At 45.7% G+C, this 21,172-nt stretch overlaps 1 protein-coding gene across 4 annotated transcripts in view; it reads right to left on the bottom strand.

Moving 5' to 3' along the window:
* Smarca2 (SWI/SNF related BAF chromatin remodeling complex subunit ATPase 2) overlaps nt 1-17,918 on the bottom strand; it is a 173,749-nt gene extending 155,831 nt beyond the window's left edge. For 2 of the 4 annotated variants that reach the window (XM_090329694.1, XM_090329697.1), the window contains exons 1-2: nt 17,760-17,918; nt 2,372-2,645 (exon numbers count right to left, since the gene is read on the bottom strand). In XM_090329694.1, coding sequence (XP_090185820.1) covers nt 2,372-2,596 — 225 coding nt within the window. In that variant the 5' untranslated portion in view covers nt 2,597-2,645; nt 17,760-17,918. Of the gene's footprint in view, nt 1-2,371; nt 2,646-14,950; nt 15,012-17,427; nt 17,506-17,759 lie in introns of those variants that run through there. The other 2 variants (XM_090329696.1, XM_090329695.1) reach the window with 2 other exon arrangements.
* Nucleotides 17,919-21,172: the final 3,254 nt, after the last annotated feature.

Here is a 21,172-nt window from a genome sequence, read left to right as displayed (position 1 = left end):
TACAATGAAAAGTTAAAGCTTTAGAAAGTGTTTATTTTTTTTTCCTTTGGTCATGTCTGAACCTGTCAAATCATATGAAGTCCTGTTCAGAGGGTAGATAAGTATAAGTTATCCTTCCATATCCTTCTAAGTATTCTTGAAACCTGTCAAATATTGGAGTTAGTCTGAAGTTTGAAGGAAGAATATTTGAAATGCATATGATGGTTGCATGCACGTGTGTGTGTGTGTGTGTGTGTGTGTGTGTGTGTGTGTTCGCACATGCACACGCACATGTGTTATTTTTCCTTCATTTCAGAGGTAGGAACTATGGCAAGTCAGAAAAGTTGAAACTAGAAAGTGTCCTGGCAAGTGGGAGCAGAGGAACGGACAGGGCAGAAAAGCAAATGGGGGTGGGAAATGAACACGGAGCATGAAAAAGAGCAATGTTCCTGAGAGAGGAAAGACTAAAAGAGGTTAAAGGCACAATTTGGAAATAAATAACAAACATGGGAACTGAACTCAGAACTGGAGGCTCAGTACTTGACAGACACACAATAAATAGCAATTGAACTGCCGTTAATTTAATCCAGAATTGGGCAATGGAGCATGTGTTTGCGAAAGGAAAAGTCTATTCCTCTTCAAACTGTAATAGCAATTTTCAAAAACAGCCTGAAAGAAATATTTCCAGGAGTTTATAGAAACCAAATGACTTCAAGCAAGAAAGTATGAGTGTTTGCAGTTTTGGAGAAAAGGAAGATAATTTCTGCAGAGTCAAAAGCACGCACTTGAAAAGAGGGAAAATTTGCCATAAAGAAGATACTTAGAAGAAAAATGGGAAGAATCTGGTATAAAGAGTGACACTGAGTCTGTTAAATAGTAATAATAGAGAGGAAATCAAAGCAACACGGCAGATGTATTTAGGCCACTTGTTTATTTCTTTCCAGTGATGCTGAAAAACAAGATGCTGAAGCTCAGAAAGAAGGAGGAGGAGCAAGACAAGAAGCATAGTGACCTAGAAAACAAAAATGTTAAAAGAGTGAGGGCATCTGGCCAGCAGGTGTGAGCCCTTTCAACTTCACCAAGTCCTCAAAAAAGTTACTCTCTGAGGAGTTTCAGGGGAGGGAAAGCAGAATGGTGAACACTGAAAAGTTCACTGAGAACAATGCCACACAAAAGGGAGTGTCTTGGAAAGTAGAGAAGATGAGAAAGTACAGTAAAGATATGAGATAACAAAACATGTTAGAAAAAGTAATCATCAGTATAACTGCCCAATTATTAAACAGAACACAATTTCAATCCTCACTTACATACTCTGAGTGCTTAAAGAACCAAGGGAGATGAGCTAAATATTTCCTTCACATTTTCTCTTTCCTTTGGAAGATGAAGCATCCTCAAGCCATTCTGAAATTCTGTAAGTCATTTGGACAAAAGTTTACAAGTGACCGATCAGATCTAGAATACAGCTTCTAAATGAACACACAACTTAATGATTTCACGACAGCAATATGGTCCAAAAATATGGTATAGGAAATAAGCACCTTTATTTCTCTAGATATCTAACAAGTTAAAGACAGGTTTAAACAAGGGTTGCAGGGTAGAGTGGGGACAGTGGGATCCTAATATTTAATTTAAATAATTTAAATAAACTTCACCTTTTCAGGGAAGAAAATATGTTCATTTATGGACGCAGGATGTTTGACATGAGAAAAGAAGAGATTCATTCACTAATATACCCATTCACCAAGCCAAAATACCTTCAGTCCACAAATTATAGAACCTGTCAGAATTGCATGGTCTTAGTATCTTTTTTTCTTTTTTGGTCAGTCCTGGGGCTAGAACTCAGGATTGGGCACCGTCCTTAAGTTTTCTTAAAGCTAGTGCTCTGCCACTTGAGCCACAATATCACTTCTGGCTTATTCTGTGTATGTGGTACTGGGGAATTGAACCCAGGGCTTTTGCATGCTAAGCAAGCACTCTATCATTCGGCCACACTGCCAGCTTGGTCTTAGTATTTTTTATTTATTTGCTTATTTATTTTTGCCAGTCCTGGGTTTGAACTCAGGGTCTGAGCACTGTCCTTGGACTTTCTCAAATCTAGAGCTCTACCACTTGAGCCTCAGCACCACTTCCAGCTTTTTGCTATGTATGTGGTACCGAGAAATCAAACCCGGGTCTTCGTGCATGCTAGGCAAGCAATCTACCACTAGGCCAAATTCCTCCCCCAGTCTTAGTATTTTTAAAAAGCCAACATCTAACCTGTAATAAGGGAAGTATCTCAGAATGTGTGTTTTCAATAACATAAAACAAAGACAAAAGTATAGCTTGATTCTCCTTTTAACCAGAGCAGAGAAGAGAGACATGTGGACGATTGGGGGGAGGGGGGCAGTCTTACCTTATGCAGTTGATGCATGCCTTCCTGTGGGAAGTCCGCAGAGCCTATTGCCGGCATGGGATGTGAGACACTGGGAGGCCCAGGGCTTGGGCCCATCATGCTGTGGACAGAACCTGGGGATGGTCCTGGTCCTGGACTAGGTCCCAGAATTGGTCCAGGGGAAGGCCCGGGCCCTGGAGAGGGCCCTGGGTGGGGCATTGCAGCTGGGTCTGTAGGCGTGGACATCAACTTCTCCTATCTCTGCCAGTCAGCAGAGTGACACTAAGTTGGAAAACTGAAAGACAAAAATGTTTTAAATATGATGTTAAGATCCAAATAAAACAGTTGTTAACGTTTGACGGTGCCATTTCTGTAACAAACATCAAACAGAACTGCCCTGTCTAGTCCAGATGTTGAGTAAGTTTGATGTATATCCTCATACTTCAGTCTTTATAAAGAACACTTGTTTGAAAAAAGAAAAAGCGTACTCTAAATGATTCCCCAGAAAGATATAAATTATCTAACGATACAAAAAAGACACACTTGAGAAACTGAAATTTAACACATAAGCAGAATCTAAACAAGTTTGAAATTTACTACTGAAGACAACAGATGCTCTCCATAATGTACTGGCATGGGCACTTTGTAAGCCATCAGCCCTTCACCGTACCCCCAAGCCTCTAGAATAGAAGGCCACTTAAAAGGTATCCAACCAAAGGCTGGGAGTTTGGCCGAGTGGTAGAGTGCTTGCCTAGCATGCACGAAGACCCGGGTTCGATTCCTCTATACCACATACCTAGAAAAAAGCCAAAAATGGTGCTGAGGCTCAAGTGGTAGAGCTCTAGCCTTGACAAAGTCCAAGGACAGTGTTCAGGTCCTGGGCTCAAGCCCAAAACTGGCGGAAAAAAAAAAAAGTATCCAACCAAGACCCACTTTTATAAGCCAACAGGCATTCAAATATCCACAGACAATTTCAGATCATTAAATGGGAACAATACAATTTCATGAATTGAGAAAGAAAGAAAAATCCCAATTATGGAAAAAAGCAGAAGCTATGGGAATCAAGGATACGCGTACAGGCAATCACCACTCAAGATGCTTGACGTTTCCTTTTCTGAGAGTTAAGTCCAGTAAGATATCTAATGAGCCAGGCTGTGTGCCTGGTACACCAAGTCACGTGTACTTTCGTCTTATCTCCCTACCACCTCTGCTGAACCTGAAGTGAAGAGACAGTGAAAGATGGACTCCTCCTGCCAGATCAATAACTGAGTCAGAGAACACATGCGCAGTTAAGACTAATCTTTTTTTTTTTTTTTTTTTTTGCCAGTCTTAGGCTTGAGCTCAGGGTCTGAGCACTGTCCTTGGACTTTCTCAAGGACAGGCCTCTACCACTTGAGTCTCAGCACCATTTCTGGCTTTTTTCTATGAATGTGGTACCAAGGAATCGAACCCCGGTCTTCGTGCATGCTAAGCAAGCACTCTACCACTAGGCCAAACTCCAGGCCCCTCTTTTTTTTTTTTTTTTCTTTCCTCATCCTTCACTCTGGTCAAGAATCCATGGGGGACGTGGTCTATGATAATAGGATCAGGGACTAGATGTGGACAATATGATCTTTGAATTTTGCAGAACAATATCCCATCACCCATACTTCCTGGAAACCTCATGGAGAAGGGCCTCATGGAGTGGGTACAATTGCATCTTAGCTATTAGGTAAAATGTTTTCCAAATTCTAGGACCAATGAGTCCAAGACAGCTATCACCAGCAATAGCAATTGCTCTATATCCTGGTGTTACCTTGGAGGCATACATCTATACTTCTCTGTCAACACCAAAATAAAACATTTGTTAGCATTTGATGGTGTCACTTAAAAAAAAAAGAGCAAAACCATCAAACAGAACTTCCCTGTCCAATGCAACTTTTTCCTGCCAATCTCACACAATACAGACTGAGATCCCTTGAGTGATTTGCTGACCTGCCACTTAATGGCAGAGGTGGAATTCACTTATAGCAAGCAGCCTGGTCTCCAGAGCTGCTAGAAGAGATGAGAGGGAAGTACGAAATGCCCACATTAGTTCCATCCCTTGCACCTGTTCTCATTTCTTCCTAAATCTCCAGGATACAAGAACCATGAAGGTGGAGATTTCATCTTCTTCATGCCTGTGCGCCCAGAACCTCCAACCTGCAGCCAGTAAAGTGTTCAAACAAACAAACACACACACCCACACACACACACACACACAGGAGTAAACTGAAGGCAGAATTTTAAGGTTCAAGCTATGAAACGAGTCAACTGATTTTGTAAATGAGAACTACAGAGTATCAGTGTTTGAGGAGTACTTGCATAAAGAATCTTTAATGAGAAGCAAACAGGCCATTCTAATCAATAAAAGAAAGCGAAAACAGGAAGCAACAAACGGTTACTTCATGGTGATTAAAAGCAGGAATTCCAAGATAGGCTCTAAGAAAACCTAGTATAAGTAGTCCATAAAACAACAGGGGAGTGTTGAGGGAGAATTACTCTGGAGAGCCAAATGTTATTATTTATTCTTTGAAATTAACAAAGCAAGCGGAAATGACTTTTTTTTTTTGGCCTTCCACCCTCTCTCACATAAACACACACGTGTTCAATAAGCATCTTAAATTTAGGAAGCTGACGTCAACTCAGGGGTTCTGCAAGTTATACTGTCCTTTCATGTATGTAGCGAAGTAATAACACCCCTTTATATTTTAGTGAATAAAAGGAAATTGCTTAGTTCCTGTTATGGTTTACCTTGAAATCAGCTTCAATAGGTATTCTGGCATTACACCCCCAAGTTTAAACAATGAAGATACAAATATTCAGGTTAACTTAATAGTCCCAGCTCTCAGGTTTTGCATTTTGATATACATTAGCCTACACTGCTCCCTTCTTCATATATTATCATTCTCATCTGGAAATCTCAGAGAATGTGAGAATCTCTTCCATACAGTTCCATAAAATGCTCCTGTTTTGAGAAGGGGGGGGATAAAGGAAACTATTAAAAGTTTTTAGAGGGAAAGTATAGAAGGGAAATGAAAAACGACAGCACATAAGTGGAATGTTAATATAAAAACACATTATATAGGAAACATTAACGAGTGCTCTTAGCTCACTGTTGGAATGGCATTGCCAGAATGAAGGTGTGTAGCACAGAGACACAGCACTTTAACCCTGTGCCACACACTCTCAGAGACATGAACGTGATCATTTGCTGGCTTTCAATCCAATGCAGTGTCCAGGCACCTGAGCTCTGGTCTCAGACACCCCACCCCGCAGCCCTGAGAAAAATGATCTTCCTCTGGGGCCCTTGGTTTCCTTGGAACTCAAGATGTAGAGTGTCGTAAGGTCCTCTGCCTCTCCCCAGTCCCCAAATCATGACTTGATGCCTTCTGCTCCCTCAAAAATTCTGTGCTATTGTTCAGTAATGAACTTTGATGCTCAAACTAAGGTGGTCCTGGGAAGACAACCTCACAAAGATGAGGCCAGGAGTCCTGGGCTCAGTTCTTCCTTCACAGTTCTGGTAGCAAAGTTATTTCAGTTCTAGTACCTGGACTTTCCCAAAGGTATAAAGATATGTGAGAGTATAACTTTCAACCAGATGTGTATTTAACTCGACTTTTTGACTCCCCATTGCCCCCCTAGGGAACTTTGTCCTCTTCTTTCTTTTCTAAATCACAGAGACTAGAGAACTGACTGAGATGGGGTGGTGGAGATGGGATAAAGATGAGTGCAGACAAGAAGAAAGCAAGAGTTCAGATAACCTGAACCAGAGAGTGATAAGCCTGAACATGTGATGACAGTCACAATCATCTTGCTTCATCTGTTTTAAGGGGATGGGAGTTTTACATTTGTCACAGAAAAGAATGACTTATTCTGTAAGTATGTGACTAAAGAAAATGTGCCTGGGGTATGAGGAGGCAGCCTTGCAGCTACTTCTCTGTGACTCCATCTCTTCTCAGGGACATGCTCCTCTAGGCCTCAGGACAGGCCTCCTGAGGCCTGAGCCTCCATGTTCTTAAGCAAGAATTTCTCAGTAGTGCACCCTGTCTTCTTGTCATCCAGACATTCTGCCTTTACAACTGAGAGGGTGTTTAAAAAATAATAATAATAAATAAAAGGCCCTGGAGTTGTGGGGACAACTCCAAATGCCACAATCATCTTTCCTCAGTCCCCATCTCCCTCCTTCCTCTGGAGCTAAGAGGCTCTGCACAGCCATCTGCATATCAAATGCAGTTCAACTTCATGGAATTCTAGGGCTCATAATACCAACTGTATTAACCCTGACAAAAGTTAGGCCTTACTATAGAACCACAGACAGAAGAAACTGAAGACATGCCCGCCCCCCGCAGCCATATATATATATATATATATATATATATACACACACACACATATGTATACATATATACGTATATATGTATACGTATATATATGTATATATACGTATATATGTATACACACACACACACACACCCCTACATGTCCTTCATAATAATTTCAATGACTTGTCACTCTTCTTCCAGCACGCTTCCTCCAAAATCACATGGGTAATAAGAGAATCTACTAAGATGGAAAATTTTCAGTTGGGACAGAGAAAGGTATGACACAGAGAATATAGGCTAAAGCAACACAGATGTGTCTGATGAGGCAGGTATTTTGCTAGATTAGGATTTGGCTGTGATACTATCACATTCGAGGGACACAGGAGCAAAGGGAGCCCTAGAGAGAATATGAGATGAAGAGATGTCATATCCTGAATAGATCAGCGACGTTGAAGCAAATATTCGAAGGACCAGTCTTACCTATTTATTCTCCACTCTGTTCTGTGTCCACCCATCACCAGGCATGTAAACCACGTCCCCCTCCCCATCACAAAAGGATTAGAGTGCATGTCTGAAAATCTGACGGTGAAAGAAACAAGAAACATTTAAGTGTCAACAAGAGAAAAAGATGGAAGATTTGCTAACACTAGTAGAAGCAGAGTGAGAACATCCTTATTGTAATAGAGTGTGAAGGTTCACTTTCCCATGCACAGTGTGGAGGAAGGAAAAGGAATAAGGGAAAGCTTAACGAAGATGGTGGAATGTTAGTTAGGTTAGCAACAATAACAACAACAAAAAAATTAGGTTTGTTCAGAGAGTTTGGGAAGTTCATCAGGCCTTGACAAGTTGTTTAAAATAAGTTCTCCAACATTCAAAAGGAAGCTTGGGGAAAAGGTTGGGTAAGAATGAACTTAAAGGAAGAATGGCAGATTGAAAAGCAGGCCCCTGTCTACTTCCCTAAGAATAACGCAACCTTTTTTTTTTTTTTTTTAAAGTTTTCTGGCTGTACCACAAGATAAGGCTCCAGAGATCATTAAGATAAGAACTGGCTGTCTCTTTGTTTTGTTTTTTCATGTCTGTTTGCTGATTCAGAATAATTCCTCTAGGCAGCAAGGCTGTTTCTTCTTTTCTATGTCCTCTACAAACGAATTGATAAGTCACCCAAAAGAAGTCACAACATCTCTAGAACTGGGACACAATTCTGATGTTCTGAATGGAGGAATGAAGTGGAATAGTAGTAGAGAAGATAAAGGAAATAAATCTACCAAAAGTTTCTTGTTTGAGGCCAATGTTGTAAACAACCTTGGTGAAACACTCTCAAGGCCCACACTGCTTCTTGGACTGAGATGTACAACTTTAAACAGTTCACAATATGATTTGTGTCACAAATTTTAAAAAGCATACTGGGTTACAGGCTCATGTTATAAGTTGTTCCGTCAAAAGCTTAGAAAAGCATTGGAAAAACTTTCTCATGGTTGTTCACGCCAATTCGCCAGTCATTTCAAAGACAAATATGTTTTTAAAAGCAGCTGGAAGCCAGGTACATTGACTCATGCCTATAATCCTAGCTACTCAGGAGGCTGAGATCTGAGGATCAAGGTTGAAAGCCAGCCCAGGCACAAAAGGACTTGAGACTCTTATCTCCAATTAACCTCTAAAAATCGGGGAAGTAGGGCTTGGCTCAAGGGTAGGGCAACAGCCTAGAGCTGAAGAGATCAGGGACAGCACTCAGGCCAAGTTCAAGCCCCATGATACACACACATACACACACACACACACACACACACACACACACAAGCAGCTGAAGAGAATGCAGTCATAATATTCAATTCATATCTTATGAAACTAGAAAAGTTGGGGACGGGGTTGGGTTGGGAAGGATGGGGAAGAGCAATGAAAGGAGTGACGTGGATCAAGATGCATCACACTTATAAACCGACATGTTCAACGGTAACCTCTTTGTACATCTACTTAAAGACGATAAAATATTTTTTACGTGATTTTTTGCAAAACAACAACAAAAAACTTCACTCTGTTCACTGGGCTTCTGTGAACTCGCCTTCATCTTTCAATCAAGGAAACAAATTAGGACGGGACGAGCTGTTGCCCATATTTTAGGCTGCCTTGGGACCATCCTTGCCTGGAGTCAGACCTGGAAGAGGCTGTGAGAAAGCTCTGTGTACAACAAAACTGCTGTACTAATTAGCCTCCCAGGAGCCTCAGGCACCACTTGTACAGGACCCGGCTCTTCACATCCTCACCCCCGCAGATTCCAAGAGTTACCCACTCACAAGAGTCTACCCATAATGCAATCCATGGCCCCTCAGTGAGGACCAACCATCTTTGTACAAAGGGAACTTGCCTTAAAAAGAAGGCCTGCCAATGAAACCCAAAGGACAACAAAGAAGCACTTCAAGAAAGCCCCCCTTTAATCTGGAACTCACGTTCACTGGCAGTTGCAGAGATCATCACAGATAATTATCACTTCTGAAATTCAGGTGAACCCAAACTGCTTGGAGGGCATAGAAAAGCGCCATCCCCCGGGCGGGGGAGAGGGGTGTGGGCGGATGGAAAACAAGCCATCAAAAGCTACTTTTAATACTTCAGTACTTTACAAATATGAAGATTAGAGCAAAGCCTTATCTCAATTACAGGTGAGAAATCCTTTTAAGTATTTAGGATATGGCAAAACTTAAAAAAAAAAGAGCTAGTTTCAAAGCATGACACCCTGAAATGTAATCACATGTAATCATATGTATACAAGAAATGTACTCATGTATATTTACATGTATGCCTGTCTTTAGGTCATGTGAGGTCCTTTTGCAAAGCAATCTCCTTTGGGATGCTGATAATAATCAATGACAGCCACTTCCTTTTCTTTCTGCTAAGGTAATTTCATTTGTACACCAAATCTACAAAAGTATGAGATGCATACTCCAAAAACTTTACTCAGCAGTAAAACTCAAGTATTATATGCCCAGTGAAATAAGGTATGTGTTGGATAGATGACCTATTTTAATAGACTTAACTTGCCTGACATTCATAGTAGCAACAAAATTTCAACAACCAAGCCTTCAAATCCACTCCAGTTGGAATGGATAATAGCCATTTATGAATCTCCCATCAAGAGGCTCGGTTAACTTATTCATGTTCTAAGTTTTCGACCTACAAAATAGACATTAATAGAATCTAAGTATAATCTCAGTTTCGAGATGAATCAAATAAAGCATTAGACATAAAGATACCTGGTTAAGGTATCACATCCAAACACACGTTCATACCAGGATCTTTCTAAGAATACCAATCCCCCTGCCCCCCAACTTGAATACACAAGCTACCAGATTAATCTGATATACTGCTTTGTTCATGAATCCCCTTGGCACAAAACTTCTGAGAGACAAACCTCCAACCCACCTTGGATAAAAAAATTCATGTTTTAGCCTGGAAGTCAAGTCGTTCTATAATCTGACTGCTCTGCCTCACTGGGATCTCTTGCCCCAGGGAAGCAGGTGAAAACAGATATAGAATCTTCCCAAAATATGTTCAAGCTTGGTTCCTGCCATCTCGAGGTTTCTTCTGATGTAGGCTGATTAAGAACACCCCATCCAAGCACTCCTCTTCTGCAATCCTACCTCCCTTCTAGAAACCTCATCCACTCCCTCAATTCAAGAGACCTTGTCCTGAGATCCCTGCCATCACATGGCCTCAGCAATTTCCATTTGCTGCTTCTATGTGTAAATATCCAGGTACCTTCCATGAAACACAAATTCTTACAGACCATCGATTTTTCTTTCTTCTAATTCATCTATTGGACTTTTGTTTAATGGCATTTCAGCACAGCACAACAAACTACAAAAATAAAGGCGAATATTTGCAAAAACTATTGTACACCCAGTTCTACAAAGTAATGGGGGGTATAGAGGAGAGGGCTTTCCTTACAGACATTCTCATGACTCATCTCCCAGTGGGATAGCAAAAACTGGAACACACCACCTTCGGCTAGGTAAAGAAATGTACAATCATCTTGAACAAGAAAAATCACCATGGAGTGCAAGTCCCATGCATCAAGCCAACTTGATACAATCTCTTTTGTTGTTGTTGTTATTGGAATTTTTCTTCCTTTTTAAATAATTTTAGCTTCCCAAATTACAATTCACATTTTTAGAAGGGCAGAAGATCAGAATTATATTTAATGATTTTTAAAGTTTGATTTCAACAACTGGGGACTCATTTATAGTTTATAAAAGGGTTAGCCCATATTTAAAGTAAATCCATTTCTAAGACATTCATGACTTGCCGAAATGGATAACAGATATTCATGTGGAACTGATGGTTATGCTGATGCCTGTCCACCTAAAAATACAACATAATATATTGTTAACTTGAAGTGCTTTAAATCTTACAGGCATACAACCTGACAATACTTGTTCAAATGTCCAGCTAATCTTTCATATCTAGTAAAATACTGTTTCCATGACAAAAAGGTATATTGTGAACCGAAAAGTCCAAAAGGCTACCAGTCACATCAGAAATCACAATCTATATATTTCATAAAGCATCGTCCAGTGAATAAGTTAATGAAATGTTCATATTCAACCTTCAATAGTCATTTAGCTAATTGAATTTTATCAGATCTATTATATATATTACCATGGTTTACTTAAGTATCTTTGTGTGTGTGTGTTGTAGTATTCTACCACTTGAGCCACAGTTCTACTTCCAGGCTTTTCAGTGGTTAATTAAGAGATGAGTGTCTCAAAAATGTTCTTGTCTAGGATGACCTTGAACCCATAGGCTCAGCTCTCAGCCAACTGATTTATAGGCATATAGGTTTACAGGCATAAGATACCCAGGAATATCTTCATATTAAAAATTATCAAAATACATATATATATATATATATATATATATAGAGAGAGAGAGAGAGAGAGAGAGAGAGAGAGAGAGAGAGAGAGCGCGCGCGCACTGTTGTATCCTGTACTCTTTCAAGGAAAAGTGCTATATCAACATGTGGAATAAAATAATACAGTCATAATAAGCAGTAATAAAGCTTTAAAACTTTCTAAACTCAGGTTACAAGATCCCATTTAAGTTAGTGATAAATATCTTAGGCAACTAAATGTGTCCTTTCGTAAGACTGAACGAACATACTTCTAGATATCTATATTCTCTGCTAAGTATAAAGTCACAACTTTTGTATAGAAAAAAAAATAAACACCCTAGGCCTTGTATACCCTACCAAATAAATTATCAACATCTGTACTTTCTGTTCCCAAATACTTAGGGAATGACCCATGACTTTATTAACTGCCTAGAGATTAAAGTTCCACAATAAGAACTTTTCCAAAGAAAAGAAAATTCAGCATCCTTTGGTAGCCAGACACAATCTCAAAAATTCAAAATTTATGAAAATTGTAAGATTTTTGTTAGACATTACATGAAAAGGAGAAGTCAGAAGTAATCAAAAAATGCGTTTTCATGGCTTATTAGGGAAATTTTCTCATCAGAAATACTGCAGAAAGGAAATGTGACTCTTTATAGAGTTTTCTAAGGTCATTCATCTTAAGCAACGAATCGTCCATGTCTTCCCTTAAAATCACCTTGATGAGAACTAGGAATAAAACATTCTGGTGAATCGGGTCTCACTAACACTCCGTACATTGTAAAAGCTGAGATGTGGTCAGAGCGTCATATTTGAGATAATTGAGATAATTGAGCTGTGTTCATGAGAGCATGTCAAAATATCATAAATCTGATTAATTATATTTATGTGAGTATCAAAAAGCTGCCGGCCTAAAAGAACCTGACAAAGGCCTTGTTTACAGAAAGGCCTTGTTTATAGAGGAAGACTTCTAAAGGAGAAGAAAAAAAAAGCACTGAAGGACAACACTCTTAGAATGTCTGGAAAGTTTCAGCTGATGGTGGTATGCCAGTATATAATGAGCCTTTGAATGAAATGTCAAAATATTACAGTATTATAACAAGCATCACAATTGCCTTTTAGAAAAAGAATGAGAGGTGTTTTTACACCAGCCTGTAGAATGCCTTATCTGATCAAAGAAAGCCAGTTTTAAATAATCATCTGCAAAAGGGTTACCTTCTAGGTATAGTGTCTGCTATACTTGAAACAGAATTCAAGCATTAACAATACAGTACAAGAGGCACACCTTTTTTGGGGGTCAATTCTGAGCCTTAGGTGTTGGTCAAAGCACTTTTCAAGAGACTTGATGAAAATGCTCAAAAAACCACTTTTAAAAGGAACAAAAGAAAAGATCTAAGGCTGCTTTGAACATGCTCTGGTGGTGAATATTTTTTGTGAAACACCACAGTGCAGCTAGTGCCAACGCTGCGCTGTAACTGATACAAGAGAAAAGCTGCCCTGAAGAAAGCTCTCCCCCACTAGCCCTCAAGGGTTCTGATACTCTAAATCCCTCATTTATTTTAAAATGCGCTCTACCAATATGCCATCTTCTTTTAAATACCCAGAACAAGGTAGACAGTCCTCCCTCCCCCACCTCGCCACAATCTACTTCAATAAACATCTTATATGCCTAACAGGTGTCTCCTCTAAATTCCCTTTTTTTCCAATAGTAAACATCTGAGTTAAAAGAGGGCACTGTATTTCGTTCTCTTCTTAAAATTGGTATTGCTTATGCTTCTTTCCTTCTACAAAAAAAAATCACTAGTGTAGTCTATTAGTTGGACAAAAAATAATGGGTTTCATTATGACACTTATGTGTATGTATATATACTTGAATCATATTTGGTCTTCCATTATCCTCTTTTGTTTCCCTCTTTTCCATCCTACTGGACTCCCCCCCCCCCCACTTCTTCAAAACGGAGCATTTTTAAAAGAAAGCAGGAAGGCCCAGGAGAATAAAAGGGCAATTAGATTCCTAAAAGAGAACGTGTGTCTTGATTTGCATAACAATGCACCAGCTAGGATTCAACCCAGTCACCCTGTCACACCTCCCACCCTTACAGCAGGGAGCTAGAAGTAGTCTGTTAGCTGGTCTAGCACCCCCCCCAGGAACTTATGATAAATATTATTGAAAACACTTGAAGGTGCATCTGTGAGTAGATGCACTTATAGGACAATGGCCAATGGTTTTTCTTTTAGTACAGTCCTCAGTGGTAAGTCTTTCCCTTGCTGACTTGGACAGGAATGTTCTGCTACTCAACCCTCAGGCAACTCCACCAGGCCAGGGAAGTCCTTCTCCTCCGGGGAAGTTGGGAGAATGAACGCTGCGGTTGAGAATGCACAGACTTTAACCACGGGATGCAGTGCACAACGCGTCCTCTCCATCTTTGAACATACAAAGAACGACAGGCCAACACATAATCATCAGGAAGGAGACATTGATGACACCTCTCTTAAAAGGGGGGAAAAAACTACAGAAAGGAAAAGAAAATCACTAACCTGGTTGCTCTGCTTTTTCCCATCACATTAAGGGAGGGAGGGAGAGGGAGAGGAGAGTGGAGGGAGGAGGAGAGGGAGGGAAAGGGGGGAGAGGGGGAGAGGGAGGGAGGGAGGGAGAGAGAGAGAGAGAGAGAGAGAGAGAGAGAGAGAGAGAGAGAGAGAGAGAGAGAGAGAGAGAGAGAGAGAGAGAGACAAAAACTCTCCAAAAGTTATATAAACAAAGGAACGGGGGAGCCCAGTGCGGGCTTTGCACCCGTGTGCCACTGACATTACATAACACTCGGCTGCAGACATTGAATAAGGAATGGAGGATCAGGCGCAGCCCCCCAAACCCCCTCTGACTCCCCAGCCTTCCGGCTTTTCCCTGCGGAACACCCAAGCCGCCGGCCGGGCGAGTGCACTCGACCTTCCGCGCGTCGTTCACGGTGACTGCCGGTCGGCGGAGCCTTCCGCGCCGGGGGAAAGCCTGGCGGAGGCTTGGTTAGGCCCCAAGTTTGTCCGTGCACCGAGCCACCAGGACGCCCCCGCCCCCCCCAGCTCCCCGGGCCCGGAGGGAGCCGGGACCGCGGCGAGCCAGGCCTCCCGCTCCTTCCTCCCTTTCCCCCGCGACGCCTTCCCGCTGCAAAGTTTGCCACGCAAATCGATCGATCCTGAGGACCGGGAACCCGATCCCCCCCCACCACCACCCCAGCCTGACTTGGCAGGGAAGGCGAGCTGGAGACGGGGCGTGGAGGGGAGGATAGGGTGGAGGGAGGGGGGGGTGGCCGGGAAGGACCTGGGGGAAGCCAGGGCGCTCCGCGGGTGGCGGGGGCGGCGGCGGCGGCGCTGGCTCCTTACCTGGGGCGCGGGGAGGAGGAGCTGCGGTGCGGGTGGAGGAGCGGGTGGCGTGGGGCTTCTCTCCCCCCCGGGGCAGGTCGGGGAGCGGGATCGGCAGAGCCGCAGCCTAGGCCGGCGCCCGCGGCCCGGCCCCCGCCGCCGCCGCCGCCGCCGCTTCCTCCAGCTCGCGCGTCATGTCACGGCGATCAAACATGTCTGTGTGCGCTTCGCCGCGGTGACTTCCTGATTCTCCGCCGCTCGCGCGCGCCACGCACGGCCACCCCGCCCCTCCGGCCCCTGTGCATGCACACACACACACACACACACACGCACACACACACACACACACACACACACACACACGCGCGCGCGCACCCACACCGGCCCGCGCCCGCCTCGTCCTCCCCCGGGGCGGCCGGGGAGCCGCGGGCCGAGCGCGCCCGGCTGGCGACGCACTGGCCCGGCGCGCACTCCGCGCACTCACGCGCAGACACACTCGCTCGGGTCCCGGGAGCGCGGAGCCGCGAGAGCTCGCCGCCCCCTCCCTTCTCCTCCCCACCCTTCCACCCTACTTCGCTGCCCGGCCAAACTTTTTTTTTTTCCCTTACCCTAGCCAGATCCACGGCCAACTTCCCTCCACTCCCCCTCCTCCTCCTCCCAGCTCCCCGAGCGATCCCAACCACCCCAGTCGCTCACCACCATCTGCAATGCAAACGACAACCCGGATTTACAAATATAAAAATATGAAATATAAAATCAAATAATGCGATCCAGGCGGCGCCGGGCGGGAGCGAGCGCACAGACCAGACACTTGGCAGAAAAGCGTGTGCCGGAAACTGGCCGGAGTTGTCCCCGCTCAGGGTACCCGGAGCCTCACCCCCCCCACACACACGCACCGCCCCCCACCTCTCCCGGAGCCCGCGCGGCTGCACCCCTGCACCGCGCGGTTCCACAGCGCCCGGGCGGCGAGGCCCGGCGCGGGGCAGCCGGGGGCAGGAGTCTGGACGCGTTCCCGGCGGCTGGCGGGGCTGGGCTGGTTATTTGGGGAAGTGCAGCGCGACACCTTTGCAGACGGCCACGCCGTTGTTTTGCAACACAAGCCCGGAGAGGCTGAGGGATGGCAGGGTGGGGAGGAGAGGGGGGGGGAGGATGAAAAGAGGGGAGAGTGCCAATCAGGTTGGGCTGGGAATAAAGCAAACTCGAAAGCTGGGAGAAGGAAGGGGAGGGAGGGGGATGTCATCTCGGGGAGGAGGCTCCCACCCGGTCTCCCCGCCTTCCCCCCCTCCCTCCACCTCCATTCCCTCCCCACCGCAGCCCTGCCCCTTCCCCGGGCTACGCCGCCGCGGCCGCTGCCCGGGTGCGCGCGGGTCCCGGGGTGACAGTCAGGCGGGGAGAGGATTCTCCGGATCGCGGCCTCCCCCGCCCGCCGCAGCCCCGGCTCGCCCGGATCCCGAGACTCCGGACGCCCCGAGGCCGACGCTTCCAACGAAGCCAAAGAAAACCAACCTGGAGCGAGGGGGAGCCGGGCCGCGGAGCCCGGCTGACACCTTCGACCTCCTCTACGAGCACGGAGTGTCCCGTGGCGGCGGGGAGGAGGAGGAGGGGCGGAGGGAGGGAAGGGGAAGGAACCTCCCGTCCTCACGCCCGACCGGACTCCCTCAACTTCCAACACCAGAGCCCGCGCTGCCAAACCCGCCGAGCGGCGGCCGGGGACTGCGGCGGCGGCGGCGCCGGGACTCCGTCCATCGGGAGCCCTTTTGCTCTAAAAGGTTCCACACTCCGGGTCCTCCTTCCCCCCCTCCTCACACACGCACCCAGGGAATGCAGAGTGGAGGTGACACCTCCGCCCCCCCCCGCCCCGCGCGCGCTCCAGCCCGGCCCACCCCGCTCGCCACCCCCGCGCTCCGCGCACCCCGCCGAGGTCTCGCCGGCGTCGCCGCGGCCGCCCGGAGCCCTTTAACCAAGTCCCCCCCAACACGGAAAAGCCGCGGCCGTGGGCGCCCCCCCCATCCCTCCCCACCCCTCACTTCCAACTCTTCCAGGGAGGAGAGCTCGGGATGAACTGCCGCGTTTCCATTCTCCATTCCCCAGCTCCCCACACCCCCCCCCACGCCATCAATCCCCCCCCCCCGCCTCCTCCGGCCACCTGCCCTCCCCACCTTAGCATTCGAGGAGATGCGGGGAAGGAGTGTGGGGGGAGGTTGTGGTGAGGCTGCAACCTGACCAGGCGTGTTGCAACCTTGAGTTTGGCAGCTCGTCCCTGCCCGCCAGCCCGCCCAGGGTCAAGGCTGCGGTTTAGGTTGGGATTTCTAGTCTCTCCTCCTCCTCCTCTTCATCCTCCTCCTCCTCGGGCCCCCTGGAAGGAGTCCTTATTATTCCTGTGAGGATTGGAACCGCGGGGGTTCGGTGGAAACTTTCCCGTTTCTTCGCCACCCCCGCCCCCCGGGCCGCCCCCCCCCCGCCCCCCGCTCGGGGAAGCTGTCGTTAGAGCATTCCACCTGAGGCCGGCGGGGAGGAGGAGGAGGAGGAGGCGGGCTTTTGTGTTTGTTTGGTGGTTGTTTGTCTGTCTGTCTGTCCGTCCCGGCGGCGGGTCCACCCATGGGTTGGGATCCCGGTGCATGCAGCGTCCAGAATCATCAGGAGGGGAATGAAGGAGCCCGAGCGGCGGCGCAGGCGGTGCGGGTGCCCGGAGGGGTTGGCGCGGCGGCGGCGGCGGCGGCGGGTGGCGTTCAAGGGGGTGGAGAAGCGGATGGGGGGGCGGAGGCCGGAGCGGAGGAGGAAAAAAAAAAAAAAAAACAAGAGGAGAAACCGAGTTGTAAGTTCTATTTACCTCGCTCGGAGGCGCGGAGTGTGCTGGCTGGATCTTCCCTCTCTCTGAGTCACCCAGAGTACAGACGCGGAGGGGAAGCGAGGGACTCGATTATGAATATGACTTCATTGATGACAGCCGGCCCCGCCTCTTCCTAAACTCCGGCTCCGCCCCGCGGCCCTCCCTCGCCGCCTCCACCGCCGCCGGAAGACGCGCTGCAGTTGGCCCCGCGCGCCGCTCCTCCCGGCCCTCCCGGGCGCGGGTTGGCGGGACGGGCCTGTCACTCGTCCCGCTCAGCGACTCCGGGCGCGCGGAGGGTGGGGGGTGAGTGGGTTGGATGTGGGGAGGGCGAAGAGGAGGCCGAGGGGGGGGCGGTGTGCAAGAATGTGGATCGCGACGGCTCTGCTGGACGCGTGGATCCCCGCGCGCGTCTGTGTCTGTGTGCGTGTGTGCGCCTGCAGCTGGGAAGGGGCGGGGGGGGGAGGAAGGGGGAGCAGGAGAGGGGAAGGATTGGAAACTACAACCGGAGGTCCCCTGGAGTTGGGCGCCCTTTTATCTCCGGTCCCTGGCAACCTTCTCCAGGCTTGGTGGGGAGGAGAGGGGGGCCGCCGTGGAGTAGTCCCCGTGTGGAGTCGTGTGTTTGGGGGGGGGGGGCGAAGGTGCTGGAATGGTGAGCTGTGTCTCCTTGCCCGCCGGCGCCAGCCTGCAGCACCCAGGCGGGGGAGGGGGCGCGGGGAAGGGAGGGCACCTCGGGGTGGCACCGTGGAGCGCGATCCTACCAGCTGAAACTTTTTTGTCTCTTCCCCCCCCCTTTCCTTCCCTCACCTCCCTCCCTCCTCCCCAGGTTGTCATTTATAAATATGCGTCCTCCTCCTCCCCCTCCTCCTCCCCCCCATCCCACCCCTGCCCTGGGTAAGAAACAGGAATGGTTGGCACAAAGAATATTCAATCCAAAATCTGCCTTTTCTCCATAGGGCTGCAGGCTTCCAAAAGCCAGTGAAAGAGAAACAGCTGAGAGGCTGAATGCCTTATAAATAAATAAACAAATGTACCCTCAACCCCTCGATTGACTTCTTTGACTCGACACTTCACAGCACTTTTAACTTTCCCTCACCTAACATCTTCCTGTAAAAAAAAAAAAAAATATATATATATATATATATATATATATATACACACACACACACAACCCTATGGAGGCAGGTTTGGGGATGAGGGGGGACAGCTGAAGCTTGGAATCTGCTTTTGATTTAAGAAGGAAAATAAATCTCACATTCTCTACCGACTGTAGTCTCTTCTCTCCCACTCTACATTTAAAACCAATTAAGGCTACAAACTATAATCTGCCTGCACAGCCTAGTCTGGGGGGGTGGGGGGGCGAGGAGAAGGAGGAGGAGGGGGCTCTTGCTTCAGTTTTCCTTGAAATACATTCTGTTGACTGGATCCATAGGTCACTGTTTGGTGAGACAACTTTATTTTTAGTGTTTATGAAGTGTGAAAGAATGTTAGGAGATTTTAAATCAGGGACCTATTATTTTAGACTCAGATTAATGTAAGTGCTTGACTTTTTAAAATTAAAACTAGTCTTACGCGGGAGTGTTATGAAAAGTATGATTTATCCCTTATTTTGGAACGTAATGGCTTAAATTAGTCATTCAAAGTGCACTGTGACTGGCTGAGGATTTCTGGGCCTCCCCTTCCCAGTAAAATCCTATTTTAAGACCATTTATACTTTTGCAAAATGGACTCTGTGTGAGTAGCAGGGATTGAAATGCGGTTCTACAATGCTTTAAATGGTGCTGCAGAACAAGTTGAAGACCAGGGCCAGAAGCAAGGAAATGATGCCAGGCACTGCTTGTTTACATCCTGGTCCATGGCTTAATGAAGTTGAGCCCACAGGAGCAAAGTGGTTTCCACCTTTAATTACTAGTAGACTTAGTAATCACCCACCCTGTAGTTTTCTAAGGTCTTCTTGCTCACTGGTTAAGTTTAGCTTCAATGTTTTCTATCTATCCCAAAGTGAACTTCCAGACATCAAAAGACAATACACATAAGTAAAATAAATATAGTATGCCCTGAAGAATCTGTTATAAAGAACTTGTTTTGCTTGCCTGAGGGTATATACCATTATAATATTAACTGGGAAATACACAGTCAAGAATCTTAAACAAAATTAATAGTGTTGTAAATGCATAATGTAAGTACTAACTTCTAATTACCTAATAAGTTACCACTAATCATAGCCAGAAACCAACTTGTCTATAATAAAGGGCTTTAACACAATGACAATGTTTATTTCATTATGAAGTATTCAGTTTTAGTCTTTTAAAGCTTAATTTGTTTCTCTGCCATGCCAATTTTACAAGTCCAGTTTTCCAAATGGATGAATGTATCTCTTGGACATGTGTGATGGGTTCTAACTCCATAGCCCAGGCTGGCCTGTGACTTTGAACCTTCTACTTCAGCGTCCAGACTGCTGAGATTATAGGTATGTACTTCCATGGTCCAGGACTTCACCTTTATTCCCAGTTCCCATGTGAATTTGTTTCTTTTCATCCTTCTAAAATTCCACCACCACCTACCATGCCAGATTCCAGAAACAGAAGGTATCATAGTGAGATGCCAGAAAAGAGTCTAGCCTTTCTGGCTTTCCCTCAGACCTGGGGACCAACCCATTCTAGCATTTTATTGGAAAAGAAATTTTTGAATTTTTTTGTTTGTTTTAAGGGAAGCAATCATTTGTTATACTTGTATATTTTTCAACTCACAGAAGATTTTTTGGGGGGATGCAGAATTTATAACCAAAAGTATGAAAATGGAAAAAAGCAACCTATCATTGGGAGTAGAGGCTAAATATAGCTAATGACTCCCTTTCAACTCATATTGGTCCAAAAAGTCCTTTCCTTTTCCATTTAGGCCTGTCTACTGAAGGATCATTTTGTTTGTAGCTTTCATTGCAGTAAGTAGGATTTTAAAAAGAAAAAAAAATAAAATAAGACCCAAATTCAGAAGAAATGAAAGGCAGCACCATTTTGTTGGCTATGGGAAAAAGTGTGTTGAACGTACAGGATGAGCTTCCTCTCTGAGGAAAAGCAAAATTGAACAATTGAGGCTAAGGAAGAAAACGATGGGTTCTTTTGTTTGGTAGAAAATCACAGGGAAGCAAATATGGTTGGAGGCTAAAAGGACTGCAGGAGGTTGCATAGGATGTTATCTGTATTCACATGAAGCTTTTCTTTTTGAACTTTGATGAATCATAATGTATTCTCTAAACTTGCTTTCCCTTTTCCAGCTCAGTATCAAGGGCTGTGAGTTGCTGTTTTCATATCCGTATGGTTGCATTTGCTTGTTACATAAGTCTGCTTTGGTTGACATTCTATAGTAGGTACTGGGTTTGAAAATTGGTATCTGGTTAACAACAATCTCATAAAAAG

This window comes from Megascapheus bottae, chromosome 3 (assembly GCF_031878675.1).
Source record: "Megascapheus bottae isolate mThoBot1 chromosome 3, mThoBot2.hap1, whole genome shotgun sequence".
Classification (NCBI taxonomy): domain Eukaryota; kingdom Metazoa; phylum Chordata; class Mammalia; order Rodentia; family Geomyidae; genus Megascapheus; species Megascapheus bottae.
The sequence above is the reverse complement of the archived record's forward strand: the minus strand, read 5'-3'. Positions and strand labels throughout refer to the sequence as shown.